Consider the following 27,418-nt stretch of genomic DNA (forward strand, 5'->3'; position numbering starts at 1 on the left):
GAAGTGCAAAAGGTCCCTGTGCAGAGCTGAATCCCCTAAAAGTGAACATGAACAGGGTCCAACATCTTCAAGACAGAGGTCCTGACAGAGCCATATACCATACCCTCTTGTCCAGTTTTGATTGAATGAGAGCATAATAGATTTTTAGCATAGAGCATTAATCTGTTCCTCAAGAGTTGAAAGAAAGGGCATGGAGGATGCTCAGTGCTCTTTTACACTTGACACTTAGCTGCTTAATTTGTGGAATAAAGGTCAATTTACAGTAAAAGATGAGCCCCAAGAACTTTGCCTCAGGGACCACAACTTCTTTGAAACAGAGATTTGGATCAGGGTGAATATCCCATTGGCAGCAACAGTGCATGCAAATGGTTTTAGAGTAAGAAAAGGTAAAACCGTTTGCTGTACTCCACTTCAGTGAATAATTGAGAGCAGTCTGTAGCTGCCATTCAATACACCTCATGCTTAACAACAGACACATGATGTGGAAGTTGATGACATATAGACCATTTGCATCTGGAGGGGGGGAGTTGTCCACCAATGGCATTAATCTTTATAACAAAAAGTGTGAGACTCAAGACATAGTTGTGAAGAATTTCAAGTTCCTGTTGAAAAGAAGAGGAAAGTGTTGAGCTCACATGGACTTGGAATGGCATTGCTGGTCAATTAAAAAATGTTTAATAAAAATGAGCAAATGGCAATGCAACCTGTATGAGTGAAGGTCTCACAAAATTCCATACTTCCACATAGTATCATAAGCTTTCTGAAGCTAAAAAAATACAGAAACAAGACTTTGTTGCTTGAGATAGGCTTCCCTGATTGAAGTTTCAAGTCGAATCAGGTGGTCCATGGTGAAAAGATGTTGTTGCAACCCACACTGAGTGGGCAAGAGGAGGTTGTTTGATTCGAGAAATCAACCAAAACAATTATTAACCATCCTCTCTAATATTTTACAAAGACAGCTTGTCAAAGCAATTGGATGGTAGTTTAGAGGAATTTTGGGATCCTTCCCAGGCATAGAAAAAGGGAGGACAACAGCATGGCAACAAGCATGAGGAAAAGCATTTTCCTGCCAGATCCAGTTTAAAACAACCAGAAGAATAGTAAGAGAGACAGAAAAATGAATATCATAGGTCTGACTGATGCACAACCAAACCAATAAAGAGCAAGCTTGAGTTCCACTAGCATAAAGGGATGATTATGGTCAGAGATGATCAGCTCAAAAGGAAAGAGGAAATTACTCTGCCCATGTCTTGATGGCTAAGAAAGTAGGGGATGAAGCAGAAGTGCTAGATGCACAAGAAAAGCTTTCACCAAGAGTATCAGTAGTGCTCTGGGCATCAGCAACTACCTGGTCATTAAAGTGTAAGATTGAAAGGGGGACAGAAGTATACTCTCTACCGACTTTTCGAATCTTGTCCCATATGACTTTGGAACTGGTGATAGAAGAGATGTTAGATGTGTATTTAATCCAACATTCCTTCTGGCTTTGAAAGCAATGAGGTTTGAAAGTGTGGGATACCTGCAAAAGGTATTCCAAACCCATTTTTGAGCCTTCCATACCATGTAGCAGGCAGGACTCCACCACAGACAAGGATACTGTGGAAAATGTGTTGAGGTTTTAGGAATACACTGAGCAGCTGCCTGGACAATACAGTCAGTCACTGCTACCACACAATTTTCTATTGATGGCTTACAGGTGGCAGCAAGATCAAGTTCTGAGAAAGCAGTGAAAGAGGACCAGTTGGCCTGGCCCAACTTCTATTGAGGCATATGGGTTGGATGGCATTGACCTTGCCCAGTCTTTCTCAAACTTATTATGAGAACCAGTATTGAAGGGAGAAAGGTCATGATCTGAGAGTATACACTTTATGGAATGACCCCTCCCATTAATATCAGCACAACCTCAGAGAGAATTATGTTCATTAAATTCCCCAGGATCAACTGTTCAATGACAGCATCTAGGTCTGACTTATCATAGATCTCTTTGGGAGACAGGTAGAGAGAACAAATAGTGATGATACAATCAAGGAAACACAGATGGCTACAGCCTCTAAGGGTGTATCAAGTGGCAAAGAAAGGGTGGGCACTTGCTGATCAATCAGTGGTGCCACCCCTCCATGCACTTGTCCATCACACAACCTGTCATTTCTGTACAAAGAAAACTGCCAAAGGGTGACTGTATCAGCAGGTTTCAGAAATATTTTATGTTAGGAGAGACATACAGGATAGTGAGAATCAATCAAATCCTTAAAGTCATCCATATTTGAATGAAAACCCCAACAATTCCATTGTATCAAATTGACCATTTTTATTTATGTAGAGAGGAATGGGGTGAAGAGTCCTTTTATTTTTGACTATATTTTTTTTCTTTCTTGAATGGAAGTCTATCAACCTCCATGGATCCTGACCTGGGCTGAGTAGGCAGGTCTCTGTCTGTGAACAGAGTTTCCAGCAGTTAAGGAAGTGAATGAATAATCGGTTTGCATCTTGGGATAAAGAAGAGGATGAACCTGAGGAAACACAGAAACCTAAAGCCAAAGGAAGTAGACCTACGCAGTCACTGAAAGGAGTTGTGGGGATAGAGATGGGAGTAGACGTAGATTTGTCAACTCTTTTAACCATGGAGGGCAAAACAACTCTTCAGATGTTTGCAAACAATTCTTCTGTAGGCACTGAGTGATCTATCTGCACTCCCACTGTGGCAGTAGAATGGAGTGCAGCAGCATATGTCTGAGATCGTGTGGGGGAAAATAACTTCTGAGCTTATGGGTAGGAAATATTGTTTATAGTCCTCAAGCATTCCACATCCACTTACTTAGGGCAAGAAACAGAATAAGAGGGGTGTGAACCACTACAGTTAATACAGTGTGGTTCTATTCCACACTCATAAGTATCGTGGTCTTTGCCACCACAATGAGCACATGTTAAAGAACCATGACATGACAGTGACTGAACTGCTGACACTGGAAACATCTGAGAAGGTTGAAAATGTATGGCCATACCTACAGTTCAGGTAACCTGCTTTGACTGTGGCAGAAAGACATGGTGATGATATAAAGTCAACATCATAAAATTAGTAGGCATTGTAATTCCATCTTTCGAGTGGAGATTCAGCACACTGCAGAAATATTTTGGCTGAAAAAACCAACAAGGATCTGCAACTTGGAAATGTGCTTTAAATTCCTCTCAACTATAATTTCTCTGGAAGAATTCAAAGTTGCATGGGGAGTAACCTTGATGGGTATATCCTCAATGGCCTTTGATTTCAAAAGGAGTTTGTTATGTTGTGGTAAAGATGTTTTCACCAAATTGACTCCAGAGCATAACTTCTTTACTGACTTGGGAGAGCCAGCAAACCCCCTCTAATCCCTTTTGAATGAAAAATGGAGACATCTGTCATAAGGATTTCTTGGATAAGGAATGCATAATTAGAAATCAAGGTACAAAATCTGACTGTGATGGTGACTGTACATTTTTTCATTTTTATTTATTTTTTTCATGAATAGGGGTGTCCATAATAAAGGCAATACATTTCAGTGCCCACTAGTCCCTTCCACCATGGAGCTCTACAAGGGGATGCACTACAATGCCAAACAGGGACATTGCAACAATGCCAGGGTTTCATGAGCACTACACCTGAACACCAGTGTCAGACACAATGTCCACAACACCCACTGAAAACATCCAACACTGGTACTTGGTTGGAACTAGCCCAAGTGAACCAGCCAATTGATCCTGGGAAGGCCACCACAAAGCCACCCACCTACAAATATTAAAGGTCAAAGTGGTTGTTAGGGTTGGATTCCTCAACCACCAGGATCCTCTTCTCCTCTTCAAGGGTTGTCATGCATGGCAAACACGTAGGTAGATGTATAGATCCCATAAGATGTAAATTGAAAGTATAAAACCTTCTCTTGGAGGTCCCCTCACCATGTAAAGGAATCCACCTGTAGTGGACCATAATGGATCAACATCTGATGGTATTTGTACTGGTCCATTATTCCATCTATTTTGAAAATATCTCCTGTTAATTCAGCAGAAAAACACTCCCATACCATCACACTGCCTCATCTATGATTCATAATAAGTGCTGTGCATTAAGGTAAGTATCTTTCACCAGACATATAACCTATGTTTTGAACAAAATATTTCAAACTTGGACTCATCCATCCATAACACCCTTTTCGAATCATTAATAGTCCTTTTTTTTTACTTTTTTAGCTCTTGACAATATTTGGAGATCGAAGTAAAGGTTTTTTAACTGCTACACAACTAAATATTCCATTCTCCAAGAATCTTCTTTAGATCTGAACATTTTCTGTCATTTGGTAAACGGTCATTTATCTCATGCTTGAAATCTGTGGTAGTCTTCCTTCTGTCCCAAAGGCTGCCTAAATTAATATACTTAACATTAGTAACATTGTGTTTAAGTGTTCTGCTTCTTTATTTCTATTTTCAAATTTTCCTGTCTCAGGAAGGATGTACTTGACAGTGTTTGTGGAAAATTTCAAGTCTGCAGCAATTTGTCAGAGAGTCCAACCAACATCATGTGAAACTTTTATGCAAACTCTCTGCTTTGCAGATAATTCTCTATGTTTCTTGAGTAGTTGCATGACAGATAACTTAATGTATGGTATTAAACACTGTTTTTATCAAAGTTTATTTGTGGAATTATATTAAATAGATTTCATCTTGCATACACCAGTACCATATGCTAGCTCCTTGTTAGCGTTTTTCTGTATAGTTAGGACACTGCATGGGGTACCATGAAAGTTATTTCAGAACTTAGATTTTATAGTTACATTCATTCAAGCAGAACCATTATAACATACCCTTGGTATAACTATATAGGAATTCTAAAGAACAATAAGTATCCTCACCCTGACTTGTTCATTTGTCAACAGGGATTAATGAAGCATTACCTCAGAGTTCCAATTCACAGTTTCACATCACCATAATTCTAATGAAGCATCCTTCAATCCTTAGGTTACCTTGATCAGTGATCATTTAAAGTAAACATATTCAAGGGAAGTTAGTCTTCAAATCAAAAACGTATCTGTATTCCACCTTAACATTAACTTAATGCTCCTCCTGTGATAGACGTGCAATATAATTAATAACCTAAGAGCAATGATTACAGAGATGTCTTATAAACTAATCAATTAATTAAAATTATGATTAAGTGATTAACTTCACCAAAATAATTAACTAACTGAAATTAGTGTGACATTCAAACAATTTGCACTGGCATTGAAAGGTAAGCATGAGGATGCAAGTTTCAAAATGAGAATCCTGACTGATTAAAAGATCCTTTTCTTTTTATACTCCTTAATTTTAAAATTGTATAGTTGACAAAAAGATTATTTATCATATCTTCAAGTTTTAAATTTTTGATACAAAAGAAAACAATAATTATAATTAATTATACACTTAAAACTCAGATCAGACAATGAAGGCACTGATCCTTACAAAATAACTATTCTTTTAAAATATAAAATAGTAAATAATGTTTACCAAATGGATACTGCTTCAGGAAAAAATAAATTAGTAAGATCACTAGCATTTACCAGCTAACTACCCTTTCAATAAGATAAACAAATAAGCATATTAATATTTACAAACTGCAATTCTCTAAGGAAGTAAACATTGTGAACTACTATCTACCAGCTGAATATTTACTGAAGAAAGAAAGAAATCAGCAGAGAATTGTAGACATTTAAAAAAAATCACCTTTTTTTTCAGAAGTTAAGATTTTTCTAAAATCAAAGAATATTTACAATAATACTCAATTCCTCACACACTGCAGCTATTACTCAACTGCTAACATTTCCTTCCTTTGCTCGTCTAAGCATTGTTCTAAATCTTTCTCCCTTGGTCCAGTTTCTTTTTCCCCACTTAACTATTCTCAGCAATATTTGTTCCTGACACTCTCTACCTACATCAGCACACCCTCTACCCTGGTACTGTATATAAGCACCTCATTCAAATAATATTATCAATTTTTTTAGACTGGCCCACACTGAAGTCTCTAACACCAGCCCTTAGTGGGGAAAAGGTTGAGAAAGATAGTATTTTCTTAACTTCCAAAGTATACTTACTTCCTCTCACACTACAGATAGAACCTCACATTCTTAAGGTGTTGTTCCAATAGGGTCATTATCAATACAGAATGTGTCTACATATATCATGAGTGTACCAGTAAAAGATTTAGTGGGAGAACCACACTACATCCATAACAGATATGTTCTTCACTTGGAACCTAATTCATACTGCAGGTGGAATTTTACATATCATCACTACTGGCCAGACTTCAACCAGATAGCCAAGAATCCACTGCTCTAAATTGGAATTATGGTTTCATGGTCCCTAAATCCCATGTTGGTGGTTAAGACATTTGAATAATGGTGTGAAGATATGAAATGAATGGCTAATCCTGACTCAAGGGCCTGTAGTACCCCAGATATTGTTGGAGCTGAATCCTCAGAGACTCCAAAAGCACATAATAGCCCCTCCCACTACTGGTGGCATTTCAAATGAGCAAAAAACCTTGTGATCTGGCCACAATCTACTCTTAGTGACAATGGACTGAGAGATTGACTTAAGTGTTTGGAACACTCAAATAGTGGTGGAATAACTACCTAGAAGCCAAGGAAAGTAGAGAATCCAACAACAACAGACATGAATGTAGACATGTGATATCATTCCTTGACTTCAAAGACGATGGAATGCCTGCAAAATCAAGGGTCAGAGAAGAAGTGGCATCACAGAACTCACAGGGCACATCAGTCAGTAGATGAATGCCCACCAACAATGCATCTGTAGTTCATAAATCCTGACAACATACCAGCCAAGATACTAGGGAAAATGCAGAAGCTGACAATCAAACCAATGTACATGTTAACAACAGTTCCACCTCATCATCAATTTGATTTGGTGATTACTGAGAGTTTTCCCATGTTGGAAAGATGATAAATATCTTAGCCTCATATAAATACAGTGAGAAGAACACTAGACAATTGTGATTTATTCGGTTTGATTACAGACTTTGTTCTAGAACCTCAAATTTCCAGGAGTAGGTGTATTCTTTAAGTCTGAATACACATTCTACTAGCAGTGGTGGGCTAAATCATGTAGTTTTGACAAACATGACATACAAGATATGGCTGCCCTTTACGTAACTGCCGAGTAAACCTCCTTGCATGAGCCACAGTATCAGTGGATAGAGGAAGTGCAAAGTATTTGTCCTCAGATTTTCAGCCATCAGGGAAGGTGCAGGCTGAAAAGCAACCAGGGAAAGACCCAAAATATAACACACTTAATGGACCAACTGAATAAAAGGAAACAAAAGTGGCTTATCCTAATGTGGCCTCCTGAGAAGTTGACAGAATAAAGAAAGGTACAAAAAAAACAAATTAATCTAACTTATTTGCAGGACATCCAGGATTGCTCTCAAATACAGCCTCACATTGCCCTAGAGAAACACCCCCAGACTGAATGTATGTCTTCAAAAAAATGTTCAGCACTGCAACATATAAGAGATGGGGTAGGAAAGAACTCATTTGCCTCTATGCTGGAAACAGTATTCCAGGAATTCAAGTTGTATATCATCTTGCCAAACACATTTTTTGTTTGTTTTTAACAAAAATTAACTAGGTAACATAAATAATACTCAAATTTTTTCCAGTGGTCATTGTACAGAGAATGCTTTGTTGAGAAAAAAGTGACAACATTATCTGAATGAGGTGCTTATATATGGTACCAGGATAAGGGTGCATTGCTTTAGGTGGAGAGATTCAAGTGACAGATATTGCTAAGACCAATTAAGTGTGAGCTAAAAAACTGGAGCAGGTGAGAAAAATTAAGACCAATGCTTGGATGGGCAAAAGAAGGAAACTTTAAGCAGTTATGTAATAGCTGTAATGTGAGGGGAAGTATGTTTTATAAAATAAGTAAAAGAGCAAGGAGCACTGATAATTACCGATCAAATATTTTCCTATGAAAAAGATCAGTTAAAAATCATGATAATTACCAATTCAGTATAATCTCAGACAGAAAGAAATCAATGAAGAACTATAATACTTAAAAACTGTACTTCTCAGTGAAATAAACAAGTAAATAAAATCCTTAATATTTACCAATGTATGGTTCTCTCAATATATAAACTGTTAAGATCTAATAATAAAACATTCTCTTAGAATATAAATATAATGGCTCAAGTAAATAAATAACCAAAGAAGTTATTAGTTAAATGCCTTTAATGAAAAGTACTAATATTTACCATGTCTCCTTTTACTGCAGCCTCAAGTGCAGTGATTAATTCAGCAGTTACTTTCATGAGTTTTTCACAGTCATCCTATATTTATAACAAAATAATGTTTTAAGAACAGAGTTCAGTTTAGGTCATACTTAAGAATTGTTTCACTAAGTTTAACATTTTCCTCACTTGAAAATGTATTTCAAATATATATACACCTCTCTTCAGAACAAAGAGCTGATACCTAGTGTCCCTGCCAAAAGTGTTTTTTTGGTTTTTTTTCCAAACCCTTGAACAAACAACATGTACTGTGACAGTGTATGCTGTAATAAGCATTAGGCTACAATATAGCTCTCCACCAATAGTATAGCGTATATTTTCCATGCTCAGAATTCACTATAAGCACTCTGTGTATACTGACAGGTAATTCTTGATTAAGCAAAAATGACAAACCAAATCTGGGGAAGAAGGGTGGATTATGTGTGAAAAAATATCTATTTAAAACACACATTTTCAGGCATTAAAAATGTTAAGTTTACATATGCTACTCACCTCTTTTCCAAACAAATACCCAAAATCCCATATTGAAAATGTGCTGAAGGGACTCACTTGTTTATCTCAAGGAATCAGAAGAACATGTATATTTAGTGTAATTAGAATACTAAAACAAGCTATATAGTACAAAGAAATATTTCAAGATACACTTAACAAGATCAAAAGTAAAGGGATCAATCAACTCAGACCTCCATACAAAGGAAACTGTAAGACCCATCTCCCTAATCATAAACATTCAAAATATTCTGCTTCTTATGGTAGAGAGTTACTTATACTACATATATTCCAGGTAGATATCCCTGCCCTACTTCCAACTGAAGGGTGTATCCACTTGGTTCAGTAATAGTGGAATTATACTAACCTGAAGGAGAATTCTCCATATTGATCTCCCCAGCAAATTAGAATATGAAAAGCAAGGATTCTCCAACTTCTCTTGAAAAAAAAATGGAAGAAACTTCACAAGAGAGAACGATACTGAAATGCATAGAAAGAAAGCAGGATCTGATCAGGTGTAAGATCAGAGAACCATGTGTTTTTGTTGTTGTACAGAAATAGTAATATGACTTGAAAAGTAAAATATATAAATTGCTAAAGTAGTCTCATAGAAAACCTTGTCTCAACAGCATGAGCATGGAGAGGGTGGTAGATGGGCTTAAACTTTGATATCCCCTTCTTGATAAAAATTTTTAAAAGAGAAATATTCCCCAGTAGAAAACACCAGCCAAGTGGTGGTTCCATTATTTCCAATGTATATGTATGTATAGTATCAGGTCATCCCATAAGTAATGTCAGAAGATTTAAAACAGAAAGAGCATCATCATTTCTGTCTTTGTAGAAGGCTTAAATGACTAAAATATATAGTAGGATATGTATAGAAATGTTCACACTAATAAAAGATTAATAGCCTTTAAAAAACTAAAACCATTTCTAAGGTGGACAGTATCACCATTGCCAATAACACTTTCTAACATTACAGATAAATCTTGGGACAGAACATGTTTAAATTGGTGATGTCGTTGAGAGTCATAACAAAGACAAGACAGTAAAATGTGGCTTATTGTTACCTGAGTGTTACACAGACAACACATTGGTGCATCAGTCCCAGATAAAAGAAAATGAATTAAAAAACTGTGACCAATGCATAGTCTAGTGAGAGCAACTTCCTCTTTCTGATCCTTATGGAAGCAAGACGGCCAACGTCCAACAAAGGGTTTTATCTGGAAAAGCTTGTTTTCATGTTGCTCACACCAAGTCGACTGCCAACTGGCACAAAGCTGAGCCTTGAATACAGGACCATAGTCCATTTGTGGAACAGGCACAGCAATGATAGCGCCAGAGCAGATAGATTTAGCTGCGGTGTCGAAGAGCTCTTTCCATGAATACCAACATGGCCCCATATCCAGAAAAGCTGAATAAAAGTATATATTAAAGAGAAATAGGCCAGTCAGTTTTAAATATCGGCAAGAACAGGGTGTGAACTAACATGAAGCAATTTCAGGGCCAGTAAAGAACTAAGCGAGTCAGTAAAAATAGTGCAATTTGAGTACTGCTTAGCTTCTATGTGATCCAGGGCAAGAGAAATGGCATATAGTTCAGCAGTGAACACAGAAGCTGTAAAGGGGATTCTGCATGCAACCACCGAACCACAACAAGCCATAGCAGAGCTCATATAGACACTTGATTTCAAACCATCTGTATAAATAGGAATGGAAAGATGTTTAGCAAATAATAGACAATATTTCCAATTGGGAGTGTCTTCTTTTACCAGATGACTTTAAGATAGGTCACATTTGAGGACTGTAATAAGTCATGGTGGGATGGGCTGACCAGTGGATACAGAAATGTTATCCAAGGACAGACCCAATTCATCCAACTGTACCTGGATACGAAGGCCAAAAGAAGCAATGACAGATCATCTGTTCTGAAAAAGTACGGCCAACGGAGAAAGGAAAACACGACTCCAAGTGGGATGCTTTGGTAAGAAACAAAGTTTCAAAGCATATAGTAAGTGGAATAGGTGCAAAGAAGGTTCATGAGACTCTGTTTATAAGCTCTGAACTGGGGAAGTGCAGAAAGCCCTGGTGCAGAGCCAAAGTCCTTGATGATGAAGGGGTTCCAACATCTTTAACAATCCAAGGTCCTGGCAGAGCTGTAAACCAGTGATCCATAGTTGAGTTTTGATGAAATAAGAGCATGATATATCTTTAGCACAAAACATCGATCTTCTCCCCAACTGGTGGAAGAGACATGGAGGTTGTTCAGTGCTCTTGTACATTTGCATCGCAGCTGCTTGATGTGTGGTATAACGGTCAACTTATGGTCAAAGATAAGCCCCAAGAACTTTGCCTTAGGGACCAAAGGTAGCACAACTTCACCGATACAGAGTTCAAGATCAGGGTGTATACCCTATTGGTGGCAAAAGTGCATGCAAACGGTTTTAGAGAGAGATCAGTTAAAGCCAATTCCTGTGGTCCACTTCAGTAAACGATTGAGGGCAGTCTGTAGCTGCTGTTCAATATACCTCATGTTCGATGACTGACATGAGATGTGAAAGTCATCGACACAAAGCCCATTTGCAACAGTAGGAGGGAGTTGTTCAGTAATGACATTAATCTTTATCCTGAAAAGTGTGACACTCAAAACACAATCCTGAGGGACTCCAAGTTCCTGTAGAAAAGAACGGGAAAGTGTCAAACGTACACAAACTTGGAATCCCCTGTCCATTAAAAATTTTAATAAAAATAGGCAAATGGCCATGTAACCTATATATATATATATATATATATATGGAGATCTCACAAATGCCATACCTCCATGTTGTATCATAAGCCTTCTCAATGTCAAAGAATATTGATACAAGATGTTCACGTTTGAGAAAGGTTTCTCATATTGACGTTTCAAGTCAAATCAGGTGGTCCATGGTGGAGCACTATCATCGGAACCCACACTGGGTGGGCGAGAGGAGGTTGTTTGATTTGAGGAACCATACAAGACGAGCATTAACCAACCTTTCTAAGGTCTTACTGAGACAGCTTGTCAAAGTAATTGGACAGTAGTTTGAAGGAATCTTGGAATCCTTCCCACGCTTAGAGAAAGGTAGGACAATTCCCTGGTGCAGGCATCAGGAAAAACATTCTCCTACCAGATCCGGTTAAAAGGAGATAGATGGCACAGCATTTCATAGTGTGAATCATCAGGTTCAACCAATGTACTACCAGACCAATGAAGGGCCAGTTTGAGTTCCACCAGTGTAAAGGGACAATTATAGTCACAGAGACAATCAGCTCACAAAGAAAGAGGTGATCACTCTGCCCAAGTCTTGATGGCTAAGAAGGTGGAGGAAGAAGCAGAAGTGCTTGATGCCCAGCAAAAGCTTTCACCTACTTCAGCTACTTCCTGACCATGAGAAAGCAAGATCGAGAGGGGAACAGAATTATATTGCCCACTGACCTTTCAAATCTTGTCCCATATGACTTTGGAACTGGTAGTAGAAGATATGCTGGTTGTGAACTTAATCCAAGAGTCCTTCTGACTTTAACATCTTACCCACTGAGCATGTGCATGGGCCTGCTGGAAAGTGATGAGGTGAAAGAGTGTGGGATACCTACGAAAAGTATTCCATGCCCATTTTTGAGTCTTCCGTGCCAGGCAGGATTTCACCATGGACAAGGATATCATGGAAAACATGTAAAGGTTTTAAGAATACATTGAGCAGCTTCCTGTATAATACAGTCAGCTACTGCTGCAACACAATCATCTACTGATGGCTTATATATGATGGCACAATCAGGTTCTGCAAGAGCAGTGAAAGAGGGACAGTTTGCTTGATCCAGCTTCCACCGGGGCATCGACCATGGCCAGTCTCTCTCAAAATTATAGGAAAATGATCACTGCCCTGTGGATTATTGTCAACCTCCATGAAAAGTGGGAAAATAGTGAAGGGGAGCGAATTGAGAGATCAACAGCAGTAAAGAACAGACTAGTTGCATGAAAATAAGTACAAGAACCCAGAGGGGTGATGTCCATTAAAGTCCCCCAGGATTAAAAAGAGAGATGGCAACTGTTTGATGAGAGCATCAAGGTCTGATTGATCATAGGGCTCTCCAGTCGACAGGTAGAGAGAACAAAAAATGATGGTACAACCCAAGGAAACACAGATGGCTATGGCCTCCAAGGGTGTGTCAAGTGGCAAAGACAGGGTAGGCACATGCTGATCAATCAACAGTGCCACCCCTCCATGCACTCATCCATCACACAGCCTGTCATTTCTGCACAAAAAAACTGCTGAAAGAAAGCAATCAGTGCTTTAACATCATCCAGATTAGAACGTAAACTTCGACACTTCCGTTGTATCAAGGTAGCCATTTTTATTTATATGCAGGCAAATTGGGTGGAAAGCCCTTCTGTTTATGACCATGTTTGTTTTCTTTACTGTCTTGATTTGAGGGAGGCCTGTTGACCTCCGTGGATCCTGCCCTGGGTCGATTAGGCAGATTTTTGTTATTGGAAGAGGATTCCAGCAACTGAGGATGTGAATGAATGATCATTTTGCATCTTTGGGTGGGAGAAGAAGATGTACCTAAGAAAATGCCCATACCTGGAATCAAAGGAAGTGAATCTTGGGGTTTGCTTATGTTAGGGACAGAGATGAGTGTTGAAGTTGATTCCTCAACCTTTTTTAACCATGAAGCTCAAAAGACTTTTCATTTGGTTTGAGAACGATTCTTTTGGAGGCACAGAGAGATCCGTCTGCACTCCCACTGTAGTAGTAGAATGAAGTGCAGCAGCATACATCCAAGATGAAGTGGTGGTCAGCAACTTTTGAGCCTCAGGATAAGTAATGTTTTAAATCGTTTTCAAATGCTGCACCTCTTTTTCTTCCAACCATTTAGGGCAAGAACGAAAGTAGGATGGGTGAGAGCCATTGCAATTGATGCAATGAGGGTCTTTTTCACACTCATAGGCATCATGGTCCTTGCCACCACAATGAGCACATGTCAAGGAACCACACGCGATGTCTTCGAGAGTGACCAAACTGCTGAAACTGGAAACATCTGAGAGGGATAGAATGTATGGCCGTACCTTGCAATTAAGATAACCAGCCCTGATGGTGGCAGGTAGACGTGGTAATGTAAATTGCAGAATGAGGACATTGGTTGGCATCATAATTCCATCTTTGCAAGTCGAGATACACCTCACTGCAGAAACTCCTTGGGTGGATAAACCAGTGAGAATCTCTGACTTGGGGATGTTCTTCAAATCCCTCTCAACAATAACTCCTCGTGATGAATTTAAAGTAGCATGAGATGTATCCTCAATAGATATATCTCCAATCACCTTTCAATGCAAGAGGAGTTCACTGTGATGAGATATGGATGTTACCACCAATATGTCATCAGAGCAAAGCTTCTTTACTGACTTTGGAGAGCCAGCAAGTTCCTCTAGTCCCTTCTGAATGAAAAAGGGAAACATCTTCCCTGAAGGTTTGTCTGAGAAAGAATGTAGTATAAGAAAATGAGGTACAGGTGTTACAGATGTAAAAGATTACTGCTCAGAATCTTCATGACTTGGTTGTTTACCAATGGACTGTTTTTCACTATTTTATTTAAGTTTTTATTTGGAGAATCCATAACAACAACAACAAAATATTTTGGTGCCCACTTCATTGACCCAAGCCCAAGTGGACCAGCCAAATGACCCAAGGGGGCCACCCATCTACAGGAGAGGAAATTGTGGTCTGGAAAGTAAATCAGCTATCAACCTGTTCTGGTGGTAAAGACTGCAGGAAGTGTCCAAGAAAAAATGCAAGAACAACATCTCCTGCAATCTAGGAGGAGTAGAAGATGTCTTATTAAAACAAAGTACAGATGATCAAAGATCTGAGTGGAGGACATGAACGTTAATCTCCCTGAGAATTAAATAAAGGTTCCACTACACAAGAAGAGCCAAATGAAAATGTTGACTGAATTAAAAACCTCAGAAGAGTCAAAATATCATAGATAAAACCACTCTGTACCCACCAACTGCAGAAAATGACAGACCACCCTTGATCTCATTAAAAGAAAAACATCAATCAACACTGCAGTGAAAAGGAAAAGAACGAGATTCTGGTATAAATAAAATGCTCAAAGAGTACTTTGCATGTAAGGATGTGGAAGGGTGTATAGTCTAATACTGACTGCATCCTAGACTGATGCAGTATACATTATTACATGTATGTGTGCAAGTTTTCTTTAAATTATTGGTACATGCATAAAAACTTTCTTGGCAATGGTGTGAGGTATCAGCTATGTGTTCCATAAAATGATGAGTAGCAATTCTGTAGAAGAATTAACAGTATATAAGTTTACACCAAACTTTATATCTCAGAACAGCTGGTATGGATATTAACACTTTTACTAATAAAGCAAAAAACAATGTTTTGACCTACCTAGGTCATCTTCAGGTTAACAAAAAAAACCTGTTGAAATGTTTTTCTCTGCTTTATTAGTAAAAGTGTTAATACCCATACCAACCATTCTGAGATACATTTTTACTTCAATAGCATTTCTCATCATCAAAAATAAACTAGATCTTTTTGTTCAACTCTTCAGAAAATACTTTTCATTTTAACAAATATGAAAATATAAAGTAATGTAATCTTTTAATTTCTATACACTGTGCTGCCAATTACATACAAAATATAACATCTTAATAAATGTCTGAACAACTATTTCATTGCTAAGCATGTAAAGAAATTTGTAAGAAAGTTTTTATCCAATGAAGATTATACTTGCTAACTGTCTAAACAGGAAAGTCATAACCAGTAAATACCACTGCATTTTAGCCTCCCACCAAGAAATGTCTTTAAAGCTGAATTTATTTTGTGCATTTCAGTTAACAAACAATAAATGCTCACAAAGTATAACTTGTTAGCAATCAATATGGCACCAAATCAACAGCACACCTTATGTACCACATAAACACAAATTACACCTGAGGTATTGAAATTTAATTTAAACATTATGATTGGTGAAAGCAATGGTTTTGTCCAATGTTTCCTTTAATTTAATTTGTTAAAATAACATCAAATATTCAAACCACTTTGTTTTCACATGACCTCATAATAATGAATTCACAAATTTGTTTAAACCATGTACTGTACTCATTGAAGAAATAGCTTTACTATTGTTTACCTTAATTAACACATAAGTTCCATTTAAAAATTTAACAGACACAGAGTCTCAAATTCAAATTTTTATAAAACTGAAATAAAGTTTCAGTCAACAATGTTTGTGAAAATAACTTAAAGCTAGAAATTTAAGTAAAATTATAACACAGAAAGATATACAAAAACCTGATATAATGTGAACAACAAGTACTGAATATACTCAAAACATAATTGTATCTGAGAATTTATGTAAAATGACTTGATAGAAAACAAAATTATGAAAAAGCACTTGAATATCAATGATTTGAAACTTCTAAAAGATATCATACTTAAGAATTATATGAAACTTCTGAAATTAGACTTTTTTTTCTACCTTCACATGAGATGATGTATTAAATAGTTAGCAATAAAACTGGTCGGATAAAATATTTTCTGATATTTAAGAAAAATACACAATAAACATGAGTAAAAGGAAATTCTGAATGATGATATAATGAAAAATTATTTAAAGTTTATTAAAAATAATATGATTTACACTTCTCTCAATACTATGAAAAAATGCCTCAGTTAATGTATAACTACCTTTATACAAATTCACCCTATGTTTATAAAATCTAATAAGAACTAAATACTTGAAATACCTGGAGTTTTACAAGGTGCCGTGCCTGCACCATGCAGCGTCTCTCAGAATCTTGCAATCGGCGTTCTGCCGACTGAGCTTCACTTCTTGCATCTATATTAGTTACAGATACAAAATTAGGAAATTTTATACTTTACCTGTCTTCTGATGTGTCAGATTTATAATAAAAAATCCCAACTTTGTTTAAAAACAACAGTGAATATGTAATTCTAATTTGAAAAAGAAAAAGTACATTTCTACTCATACTTTCACTCTTTTCTTGATTATTTGTTCAAAGAGAAACAGTTTTTTAAATACCAAGTTGTAAACCTTGCTTACTGTCAGAGAGTGAAAGTGTATATATATATATATAATATGCTTTGGGTAAATTTATACAGACAAGTCCATCATATTTTAATAATCACGTTGATAACAACTTAATGATTATTAACATAAAACGTATCTTATTCTTTAAAAATGTTCCTTAAACACTTATCTACATGCTGCATTTCACTAAGATTTTACCAAGTTATTAGTTCAAATACTATTTAAGAAATATTCTAACCATTTTGTTCTCACACATTAATAACAATGTCAGCAAAAAGATATATATTAATGCTTATGTTCATATATTAAAAATAAGATTTCGAACAATAGGCAAGGCAAACTGTATTGCTGGATAACAATTTAGTAAATATCACCAAAACCATTTTAATTTGAAACTCTGAAAAGTATACAATTTCAACTGCACTTATCTAAACTAACACAACTAAACTGATTTTTAAAGAGATCTGTGCATGTGTAAGCAACACACAGTGAAAACCAATAATTGTTTCTAAATAATCTTTAATGAAGAGCCATTATCAAAAGTTCAAATGTTTATGGTACAAGATTTCACTAGAACCAAATGATATTAAATGATTAATATATTTTTATATATCTTGTGACTAATAATTGAAATTATAAACAAAATAATTTAATTATAAAAGCATATTACACAAGGACAAATTAATACTGAAGAATGATTTGATTAAGTGCTTAGTTAGTTGTAACTTCAATTAAATTTTAAAGACAAGCCATTTATTTCAGAGAACTTCCACACAAACGTTACTATTTAACTAATTCCAAGTTCAAATGAATCTAAACACCATTCAAGGAAATAGTACTAAGCAAAACAATATTCAGTTTTAACAGTTAGAAAGCCTTGAAAAGCTTCTTTGAAAATGTACTTTTCTTTCAGAGATAGTAAGGTAAAAAATAACAAAAGGCAACTTACCACTAAGGGCTAAATCATTACATTGCTGACAAGTCATACTAAGGAAAAAACAAATTTATCACTCTCTTGGAATCAATCTCACATTAAGTAAGCAAGGTGGTTGTGTAGACACATTATAAAATGTAAGGTTATTACATGGAAGGTACATGCAAGCACAAAAGCAATTAATATACTTAAAAAATAGCTTATGTTGTGCAAAACTGTTTCATATGACATAGTGGACTATCCTTCATCTGAAATAAACTGAGAACTGAAAGAAATGAGATAAAGCTGTACCAAGTAATTTTCAATGACAAAAAACAAAACAGTTTTGTATATGACTCACATGTAGTAATATATAAAATGTACACAGTGAAAGAATAGAACTCTTTTTGTAATCATCTACCACACAAACGTAATGTCTCACACATTTATAAAACACATTGTATATACTTCAACTTAAGAATGTGTCAATGATTTCTTCCCAAAAATAAAAATTCATGAATATAAGTCATACAAAAGTTAATTACATTCTATTACTCAATAATAAGCACCTTAGTACTACAATGTTGCTAAACCTGCAAGTTAATAAAAATGGGAACACATTAAAAACACAATAAAAATCAAGAAATGGATAACAACACACAACACTCATATATATACACCATACATATTTTGGACAAATTCTGAATAATGTTTGCTTGTTCAAACACTAACTTAAAGCCTGTCAAATATCAGGTGAAAAAAGTATCTGGTTAGACATGCTGTCTCAGAGAACTCCCCATTAAAAATTGCCACTACAGAACATGCAGATGAACTATACCCACTATGACTAATGTCCCATTCAAAGACAGACTCAAATGAATAAGAAGAAATTTCAACTCAATAACCTTTAAGTCATGTGAACAAGTAACAAAACAAGAATTGCAATTAATCTAGCTGGGAGTCTATTTAAAAACATAGTAGATGACTTAAATATTAATATGGTTGAGGATGAGATTTTGATTTCTTCACTAATAAATAAATCAGTGAACTCATAATACTGAGCAGCTACTGAGTGTGATATCACGCATGAGTCTGGAATGGAACAAAATTATACAACTAGTGTTAATAACCATTTTCTTCTATTGGGCATAATTCTTGAACGAAGCCAAAACTATTTGATATACTAATATGGGAAATAAATTTCAGATTAGAGTCAGAACCATCCAAATGTATCAATAATGTAGATAAGATACCAAGATTCTGGTTATATTCAACTTTCTAGACTGAGAAAAAAAGCCTGGAAAAAATTGCATGTACATTTATGTAATTTATGAACAACAAAAGACTTATTGAGCCATCTATGCCATCCCATCCACTAAACTATATTTCAAGCACAAAACACTGAAATAAAGACCTTATCATTCAACTACTTATCAATCTTTACTTAAATTCTTTGAAATAAACTACATCCACCATATCTGAAAATAACCCATTCCAAAGGACAACCACCCTGCAAGAAAAATAAAACTGCAAAAATTTACATCTCTGTCCCATAGTCCAACAACTGAAAAAAGATGATGCATCAACACAATCCAATTTCATAAGAATTTGAAATATCTTAATCAGGTTCTCCTAACTCTGTTTTAGTCGAGAGAAAATAATTTCAATGATATTAACCTAATCAGGTATAACAACCTTTCCATCACAGGAATCCCACGAGCAACCATTCTTTGAACTTTTTCCAAAACTTCAATATCTTATTTAAAATAAAAAGTCTAAGACTGAACACAATACTCCAAAAGTGGTCTACTCTTATCAAATTTCATTTGTATAGTTCCTAAAACCTTCTAAATAAATATCAAACGTTTTTCTTCACTAAAACTATATATTTTATCTTCTCTAATTCTATACACACTTAGATAATTCTACTGAACCCATAACTACCATTAAAAGAATTCAAAATAAAACAAGTAATATTGTTATATCCTTTTTATATAAGATATTGTACTTTTAGTACCACAAAGTTCCAAAGTACTTCTTCTCTTGCTTCTACTTCTAACCTTTTCATACCTATTTCTTATAATTATTTCACTGTTAGCAGCTGAGGTAGAAACCTGTCAGACATAAAGCTAATGATGCCAACAGATTGTTTATGTAACACTGTTGACAACAATGCAATAAGATGAAATTCCCACAGTTTATCATCAGCCTAGCTCCAAGAACACAATGGATGGGCATTTATTAGCATGTTTACACTATAGTGATTGAAAAGAGAATTGTCTAAAGTGATAAAAGTACAAAAAATGTTTATGCCACAGCTCTACACAAATCCAACCAATCCAATAAATTTGGTAGATATGTTAATGTTATCCTCCTGGCATGGTTTTAGTTTAGCAGTACGGGTGTAAAATGCAGGTAAGTGCTTACAAACATGTATGTATATATATATATGTAATTATTGTACACTTAAAATACTTACATCTAAGTTATTTTTCTTAAACCATAGAATAACTAAAAATTACACAGGAAAAGTTATAATTTTCCTATGCTGAAAATGTATTTCTGATAGGTAGTTACCCCTCTCACAAGATTAGCTATTCTCATCCAGTGCTATCCTCCACACACAAACCTTTTTTCTTTATGCATGCCAAAAGCCAACTGCAACCCCCTGTTGGAATGATATCATTTCAACTTGTCTCTCATGCAAATCATCATATATGATTTGTACACCAATAGAAGTGGAACATACGTGATGCATGTCACTCCCTACAGTACCTATCAGAAATACATTTTCAGTATTGGAAAAATTATAACTTCCAGTATGGTACTTACCTTACCTCCTGTCACAAGATTAGCAATTCACAATGAATAGCAAGTGGGACCAGTGCAATGGAATGACAGAAACCCCCAAAAGTGTCCAAAGGATACCCTAAAAATGAATGAGAGTCAGATCTGATGATCTGATGAGAGGAACTACACCACTTCTGAACCAAGAATAGTCTTTGCCCATCTGTGAAATGCACAGGAGATAAAGGTGGAAAAAGAGAGGAGCACATCCAAGTGGGAGAGAACTCTGACAAGATAGTGATCACATCCAAGATGTATATGGAAGTCAATCACTCATAGTATAAAAGTGGATAAATTAGTGGATGTGCCCATATGTGTAGAGTAGGTAGGGTGCAATAGACCCTACTTTATAAGTCAACTACATCCAATATCCATATCACTGATAAATGACATTCATGCAGGGGTAGGATGAGAATCATACCATCTTCACCTCAAGTTCAAGTGACCAGATGGAATCTAGAACCACTCTAACTCCTGAGTATGACACCTGATATCTTAGATCTATTGATCAACGGACCCGACAACCAATATCAAAAAGGTTATCTATATAATAAAAACCACTACCCAACAACAAGACTAACCAGAACCATCCAAAGAGCAATAACATCCTCAGAAAAAGGCACAACAATGGATAGTGAAAAGCACATAAAAGGAATAATCCCCATTAACTCCACTGTGACCCACAATACAGATGGAGTATGATCAAAAGAGGAATACAGACAACCATAAACATGCATGAGCTTATGCTGATTGGTTCTACTCTAAATCTAGCACACACACAACCACATAGTACCAACATTCATGTGGGGATAATTGAGGGTTTCTAATCAATAGGTGAACTGCAATTTGACATATCAATTCTTTGTGATTGTACAATGCATATTGGAGGAAATTGCATTATCTACACCTGCAGAACACCATTGTCCTACTCTGCAATGAATGGCTATAGCCATTTATGTGTGGAACCCATTCAGAAGGTGCCTCCATGATTGACCACCCCAGTTGGCTTGGAACTGGTAAGCAGTAAGGACTCCTGTAGTTCACATGAAGAAAAGAGAGATGAGAATGTGTTGAAGAGTCTGGAGGAATGTCATCACCTGAGTCAGTGCAATGGATGACCATGAAATCCTATTTTGGAAATAGGACAATACTGATTTATTCAATACAAGGCATGGCAGAGATGGGCAACTATCTTCTTCTGCTTTACCCAGTCATAGTCATACCAAAGCTTGAAGAACAGTCACAGGTAGAAGATTAAAATCCAATGAAGAAGAATATGGTATATATAATGGGAAATAAATGTGTTAGATGTAGTCTACATGCCTGACTGTAGAACTTCCTTCAAAGTTGATGAAGATGAGAAGTGATGGAAAAATGTGGTTTTGAATTTGATGAGAAGGTGCCCTTAACAAATTACAGTAAGAAAATAAGGAAGAATAAATCAAATGAATTAAATGTCAAATTGTTTTAGGATAGTAGGGGAAATGGGTACAACGGAAGGAAGCCTTACAGGCAATATAACAATAAAGGGTATAGACTAAATACTATCTGGATCAGGACAACGATAAAGATGAGAAATAGAGTAGGAGGGAAAAGGCAAAAAGGAGATGTTACATGCCCTAAGATCTCTGGGAGGAAAGAAGGGAAGGAAATAAGTATAGAGATATGGGAGGTGGGGAAAAAAATGGGATCACAAATCCTTGTGATAAACTTTGAAAAACACACTGATCTTTGATGAAAGAATGCCACTGATAAAGAAAATTGACAATTTGAGCACTCAGTGAACCAAAATTCACCAGATAGTCACTGATATTGATGGTGATGTGACATGTCATCGAAGAAAATGACATGATGAGGTACCCTGAGAAAGAGGGACATGTAAGGGTTTGGAAAGGGAAAGACAGGAAACTGGAAGAGGTGTCATATTGAGCTCTGACTAAGACAAATGAGCAACAAGATTGAAAAAAGAGTAAGCTGTTGTTGTTTCAATGAAACTTAAGAATTCAAGGCTGTACAGATTGTGCCAAATACATAACATCACAGAATTGGAGCCATGCATAAATTTCAAAGATAAGATGCCTGTAAATGAATGTAAGTTAAGGTCACATCCCAACCTAAAAGATCCTAACAACAGAGAAACCATCTATGCAAAGCTAGAGCCAAAGACAACAAATGAGCCAATATGAAAGAAAGAAGGAAGATGTCAACCAAAATTCTGAAGAGAGAAGATGGATAGTAGAAAGATACCATAAAGGAGTTGTGAGGGTAAGATAAGGCAAGAAAATTGAGCATGGGTCAGAGTTACACGAGATTTGGAGACCACCCTCAAAAAGGTAAAACAGAACCTAAAATTGTTGGTTTAGAAAAGGGCAATCTGCCCAATGATATACAAGAACAAACTAATCCAAACCTTGTAAAGGGCAGCACATACTAATCCCATCACTTACTTGAAGGCAAACTGATTAACATGTACTGAAATACCTAGGGAGGAGGGAAAAACCAAATGAGGATGGGAAAATAGGTCATGTAATAAAGATGGACATGGCTCATAGGAAATAGGGGTAAGAGATAAAACATCACATACCTTAGCAACAAAGTCTAAAACGACTGTAGTAAATTTAAATGAATCCTCAGAAAGTTAATGGAAAGGCATGGCAAAATCAGGAGATGACACAGGCAATCCAAGTCCTAGTCAGCCTTAATAAGCTAAGCATGTTTGGGAGGAAGTGGGACAAGATCCCTACAAATAAATGTTGATAAATTTCTTGCCAAGTCACCCACACCTTAGGCCTGTGGCATAGCACTAGTTGCAGGTGTGGCTCTCTGAAGTCGTAACATGAGTTTTGGAATTCATAATCCAGAAGAGTCAACCAAACTAAAATTATAAATAATAATGTGACTGGAATAAACTGGAATTAAATTAAAGCAATGGAACAGTCTGAATCAACTTAGAAGTAATTTAAAAGAAAACCATTTCATGAGTATACTAAAGCTGAATACAAAACTTGAAACAAAAGAACACATCTGAGTACAAGTGTAACCAAATGAAAGAGGATTGTTTGGTATAGCCATATAGAGGAAGACACATGCATCACTTATGTCATGCATCTTCTGGAGGAGATGTGACACATGATAATTTGCATGAAAGATGTAGTTGAATCATTTAATTTCAATAGAGGGCACAGAAAAACTTGTGGCATATGTAAAGAAAATGTTCACATATAAAGAGTAGCACTTGCAAGAACAGCTAATCCTGTGAGAGGAGGTAAGTACCATATCAAAACAATTATTTCTAGTATTTACAATGTTACAAAACTAAGCTGGACTTATACATTATACTTTCTTAACTTTGCTGTAAGCCCCATATTTCTCTCAAGTGAAGAGGGAAAACAAATTAATTTATAAAGATTTCCAAGATGAATTTTAGAAAAACAAAAAATTATCAAATTGCTGTACTGATACATAGAAAATCACTGTAATATACCTGGCTTTATAGCAAAGTTATATATGATTTTAAAAATCTCATTTCTGATCACAGCAATAACTTAATCAACAAGCTTCAACATTTTCAGTGAAACCAGGGCTTTCACCATCATGCTGATTATAAGTGGTTATTAAATTTTTATAGTTTAGAATATGCTTTTTCTATTGGTTATAAATACGTACTTAAGAAAACTCGGCATGAATAGACAAAAGGTTTCAAAAGAATGAAGTAATGGGAGGGATTACATATATTGATATTTCAAAAAAAATTGTTTGTTTTTTAAATTTCGCACAAAGCTACTCGAGGGCTATCTGTGCTAGTCGTCCCTAATTTAGTAGTGTAAGACTAGAGGGAAGGCAGCTAGTCATCACTACCCACCACCAACTCTTGAGCTACTCTTTTATCAACAAATAGTGGGATTGACCGTCACATTATAACACCCCCACGGATGAAAGGGCGAGCATATGGTGAGACGGAGATGTGAACCTGCGACCCTCAGATTACGAGTCGCATGCCATAACGAACGCTTGGCCATGCCAGACCTTCAGCAAAAATAAAAGGTGAAAGGTTCTTGTTTACATTGTAGCATGTCAATGTCTGAAATTTAGGTTTCTAATTCATCAACCACTATAGACATTGTGTGGTAGGCATAATACAATATAAACTGATCAATAGATAAGAGAACATTCCATGTAATACACAAAAAAAGGATATTTAAGGCCACATCAGGCTATCTGCTGTGTCCACTTAGGGAATCGAACCCCTGATTTTAGCATTGTAAATCCATTGACTTACTGCCATACCAGCAGGGGAATTGAAATTTGTAACCAAAATATCATTATTCCTGATTTCCATCTGCAGCAGGTCATCAAATCTAATGGAACAATGATCACTTGCACCCAGATGTTCCCTAATTTCTACTCTCTCAATCATATGTATATTTGAAGTTAACAATTAATTTAAAATGGCACTGTTTCTAGTAGGCTCCTTGACTAATTTATGAAGAAAGCCATCTTGAACAGTTTCCAAAAACCTTTCCCGCTCTTGATTTGACACTATCATTTCCCAATCTATATGCCTGAAATTAAAATCACCCACAATTACGACTTCACTAACAGCTGAAATCTTAATTCCATTATAAAGTTACTCAATAATTTCATCAGTATCATCCAGTGGTCTGTAACAAGTTCCCACTAAAAGCCTTTTTTCTGTATATCCATTAATAAAACCCAAAAAGGTTTGTCTCCTTGTTAATATCTTTGATATCCTCAAGTTCAACAGGATGTACATCACATTTTACACAGAAAACCACTATTCCCCTTTTCTTTACTACTCTATCACTATTGCATAACATGTAGCCTCATATTTCAAATAAATTTCTGTAATCAAAATCATCTACAGTTAACTAAATTTTAGTCATTACCATTACACTGAAATTCTCTATCTCTATTAGTTTTTTAAAGTTATCTACTTTATTTCTTATACTTCTAGCATTATAACAGTAACAATTAAGTCAATCCTTATAACTATTTCTTTACTAATTTCCTATGTTAAACTTTTCTCTGTCTTTTATTCTTTTTGCATTTAGTTGTTCCTGGTCCTCATTATTGTCTAATCCTAGTTTAAAGCTTTCCTTACTGCTGAGTTAATAGAATTGCAAACAAACCAGCCCCTATTCCAACTAAATGTAAACTATCCATTCCAAAAGGTTCCCTTCTTCCATTTAATTGTTCCTACAAGTCCAAGCAACCAATCTGCTCATATTAACCTTAGCCTAGCATTTAGGCCTAGTGACCTTCTTATAACTTCAACCCCACAATTAATTCTGGGCAGTATCCATGACAAAATTAAATTCCAGTCTTTTTCCTTAAATGTCTTCATCAACCCCTTGTACTTATTAATTAGCTCCTCTGACTTGCCTTTCCCTACATCATCAGTCTGTATGTGTTAAATAAAAACTGCATCTCTGCCAGCCCCCTTTAGTATATCTCTTCCTCTGTAAACTAAACATGCTACAACACAGAAAAAATTACATAAGTCATTTTTATTATGTCACATAAATATAGAAAGCAAGTAAAAAGTCAATACAGCCAAAAAGATATAAAAATTAAAATGTACATGAACAGAATTGTCTTAAAGCAACATGTGATATGTAAGATAAATTAAAAGATGCATATACCTTTATAAAGCCAGCAACTAATATTCTTACTTTAAGAATAAATAAAACCGGTATAGTAACACAGTAAACAACTGATTTAACATTTACATATACAATAATTAGAGCTTTGTATAAAGCCAGCAACTAATATTCTTACTTTAAGAATAAATAAAACCAGTATAGTAACAACTGATTTAACATTTACATATACAATAATTAGAGCTTTGTAAAATCAATAAATAGTGTAATACTCTATTACAGGATACATATAACTTCACTAAATGAGTTACAGCCAATGTTATGCTCAACTAAAAGGATACATATAATTGTACTAAACGAGGTTGTGGACTGTTTTGAGTTGTCTCTTTTATAGCTTCCCATAAAAATGTCTCAAGTCGATTTCTCAGTTCTGGTACCCAAGATTCCTACACAAGTATTTATTTAATTAATTATGATCAAACAAAGTATGACTGAATCCCAGTGACAAATTGTTATTTATCTTATGATAAATAAAATCTGAATGTTGACAAGGTTTAAATATAATTTGCTCTTCACTACAGTGGAACACTCACCTGAAATAAATGTTCAAAAGACTGATGTGATTGTGGTGTAGAAACAAAAGGTAAAGCATAATAAGTGAGGAACTCAGGAATTTGGCTGAGACACGAGCCTTGAGTGTCCAAGTAATAACGAAAATGAAACATAGCCTCATCAGATTTTTCAATAACCTGTAAAGTAAATAAACAATTAATTCTATTGGAGATACCAATTTCTAATTTCAACAGTTTTATACTTTGCAGCATTATTCAACTCTGTAATACCTATATGTGTCAAATTAATAAACATGTATAGTTTCTTTCACTGCATTGCAAAAACAAACAACTGGATGATGAAGTTTAAAACTTCCCAATTATTTTTTCGAGATTATATATTACCTACAAATAAAATACTTTGTGTGTTATTTGTCTAAATTTGTAACTGTAAAATTTCAAAATATTTCACTGTGATGTTTTTAAGAAACTACTAAAGTGCTTACCTCAGCAGTATATTTCAATCACTGATTTTTATATCTTGCTACATTTTTTGAAAAAGTTCCTAAAAACTATTCTAA

General features: G+C 35.6%; 1 protein-coding gene across 5 annotated transcripts in view; it reads right to left on the minus strand.

The window, feature by feature from the left end:
• Positions 1-27,418, minus strand: part of LOC143235836 (lisH domain-containing protein ARMC9-like) — a 71,362-nt gene that overhangs the window by 30,715 nt on the left and 13,229 nt on the right. For 3 of the 5 annotated variants that reach the window (XM_076474063.1, XM_076474066.1, XM_076474064.1), the window contains 4 exons: positions 26,880-27,035; positions 17,855-17,892; positions 16,601-16,692; positions 8,279-8,353 (listed from right to left, as the gene is read on the minus strand). In XM_076474063.1, coding sequence (XP_076330178.1) covers positions 8,279-8,353; positions 16,601-16,692; positions 17,855-17,892; positions 26,880-27,035 — 361 coding nt within the window. Of the gene's footprint in view, positions 1-8,278; positions 8,354-16,600; positions 16,693-17,854; positions 17,893-26,068; positions 26,160-26,627; positions 26,733-26,879; positions 27,036-27,418 lie in introns of those variants that run through there. The other 2 variants (XM_076474062.1, XM_076474067.1) reach the window with 2 other exon arrangements.

This window comes from Tachypleus tridentatus, chromosome 12, assembly GCF_004210375.1.
Source record: "Tachypleus tridentatus isolate NWPU-2018 chromosome 12, ASM421037v1, whole genome shotgun sequence".
Lineage (NCBI taxonomy): Eukaryota > Metazoa > Arthropoda > Merostomata > Xiphosura > Limulidae > Tachypleus > Tachypleus tridentatus.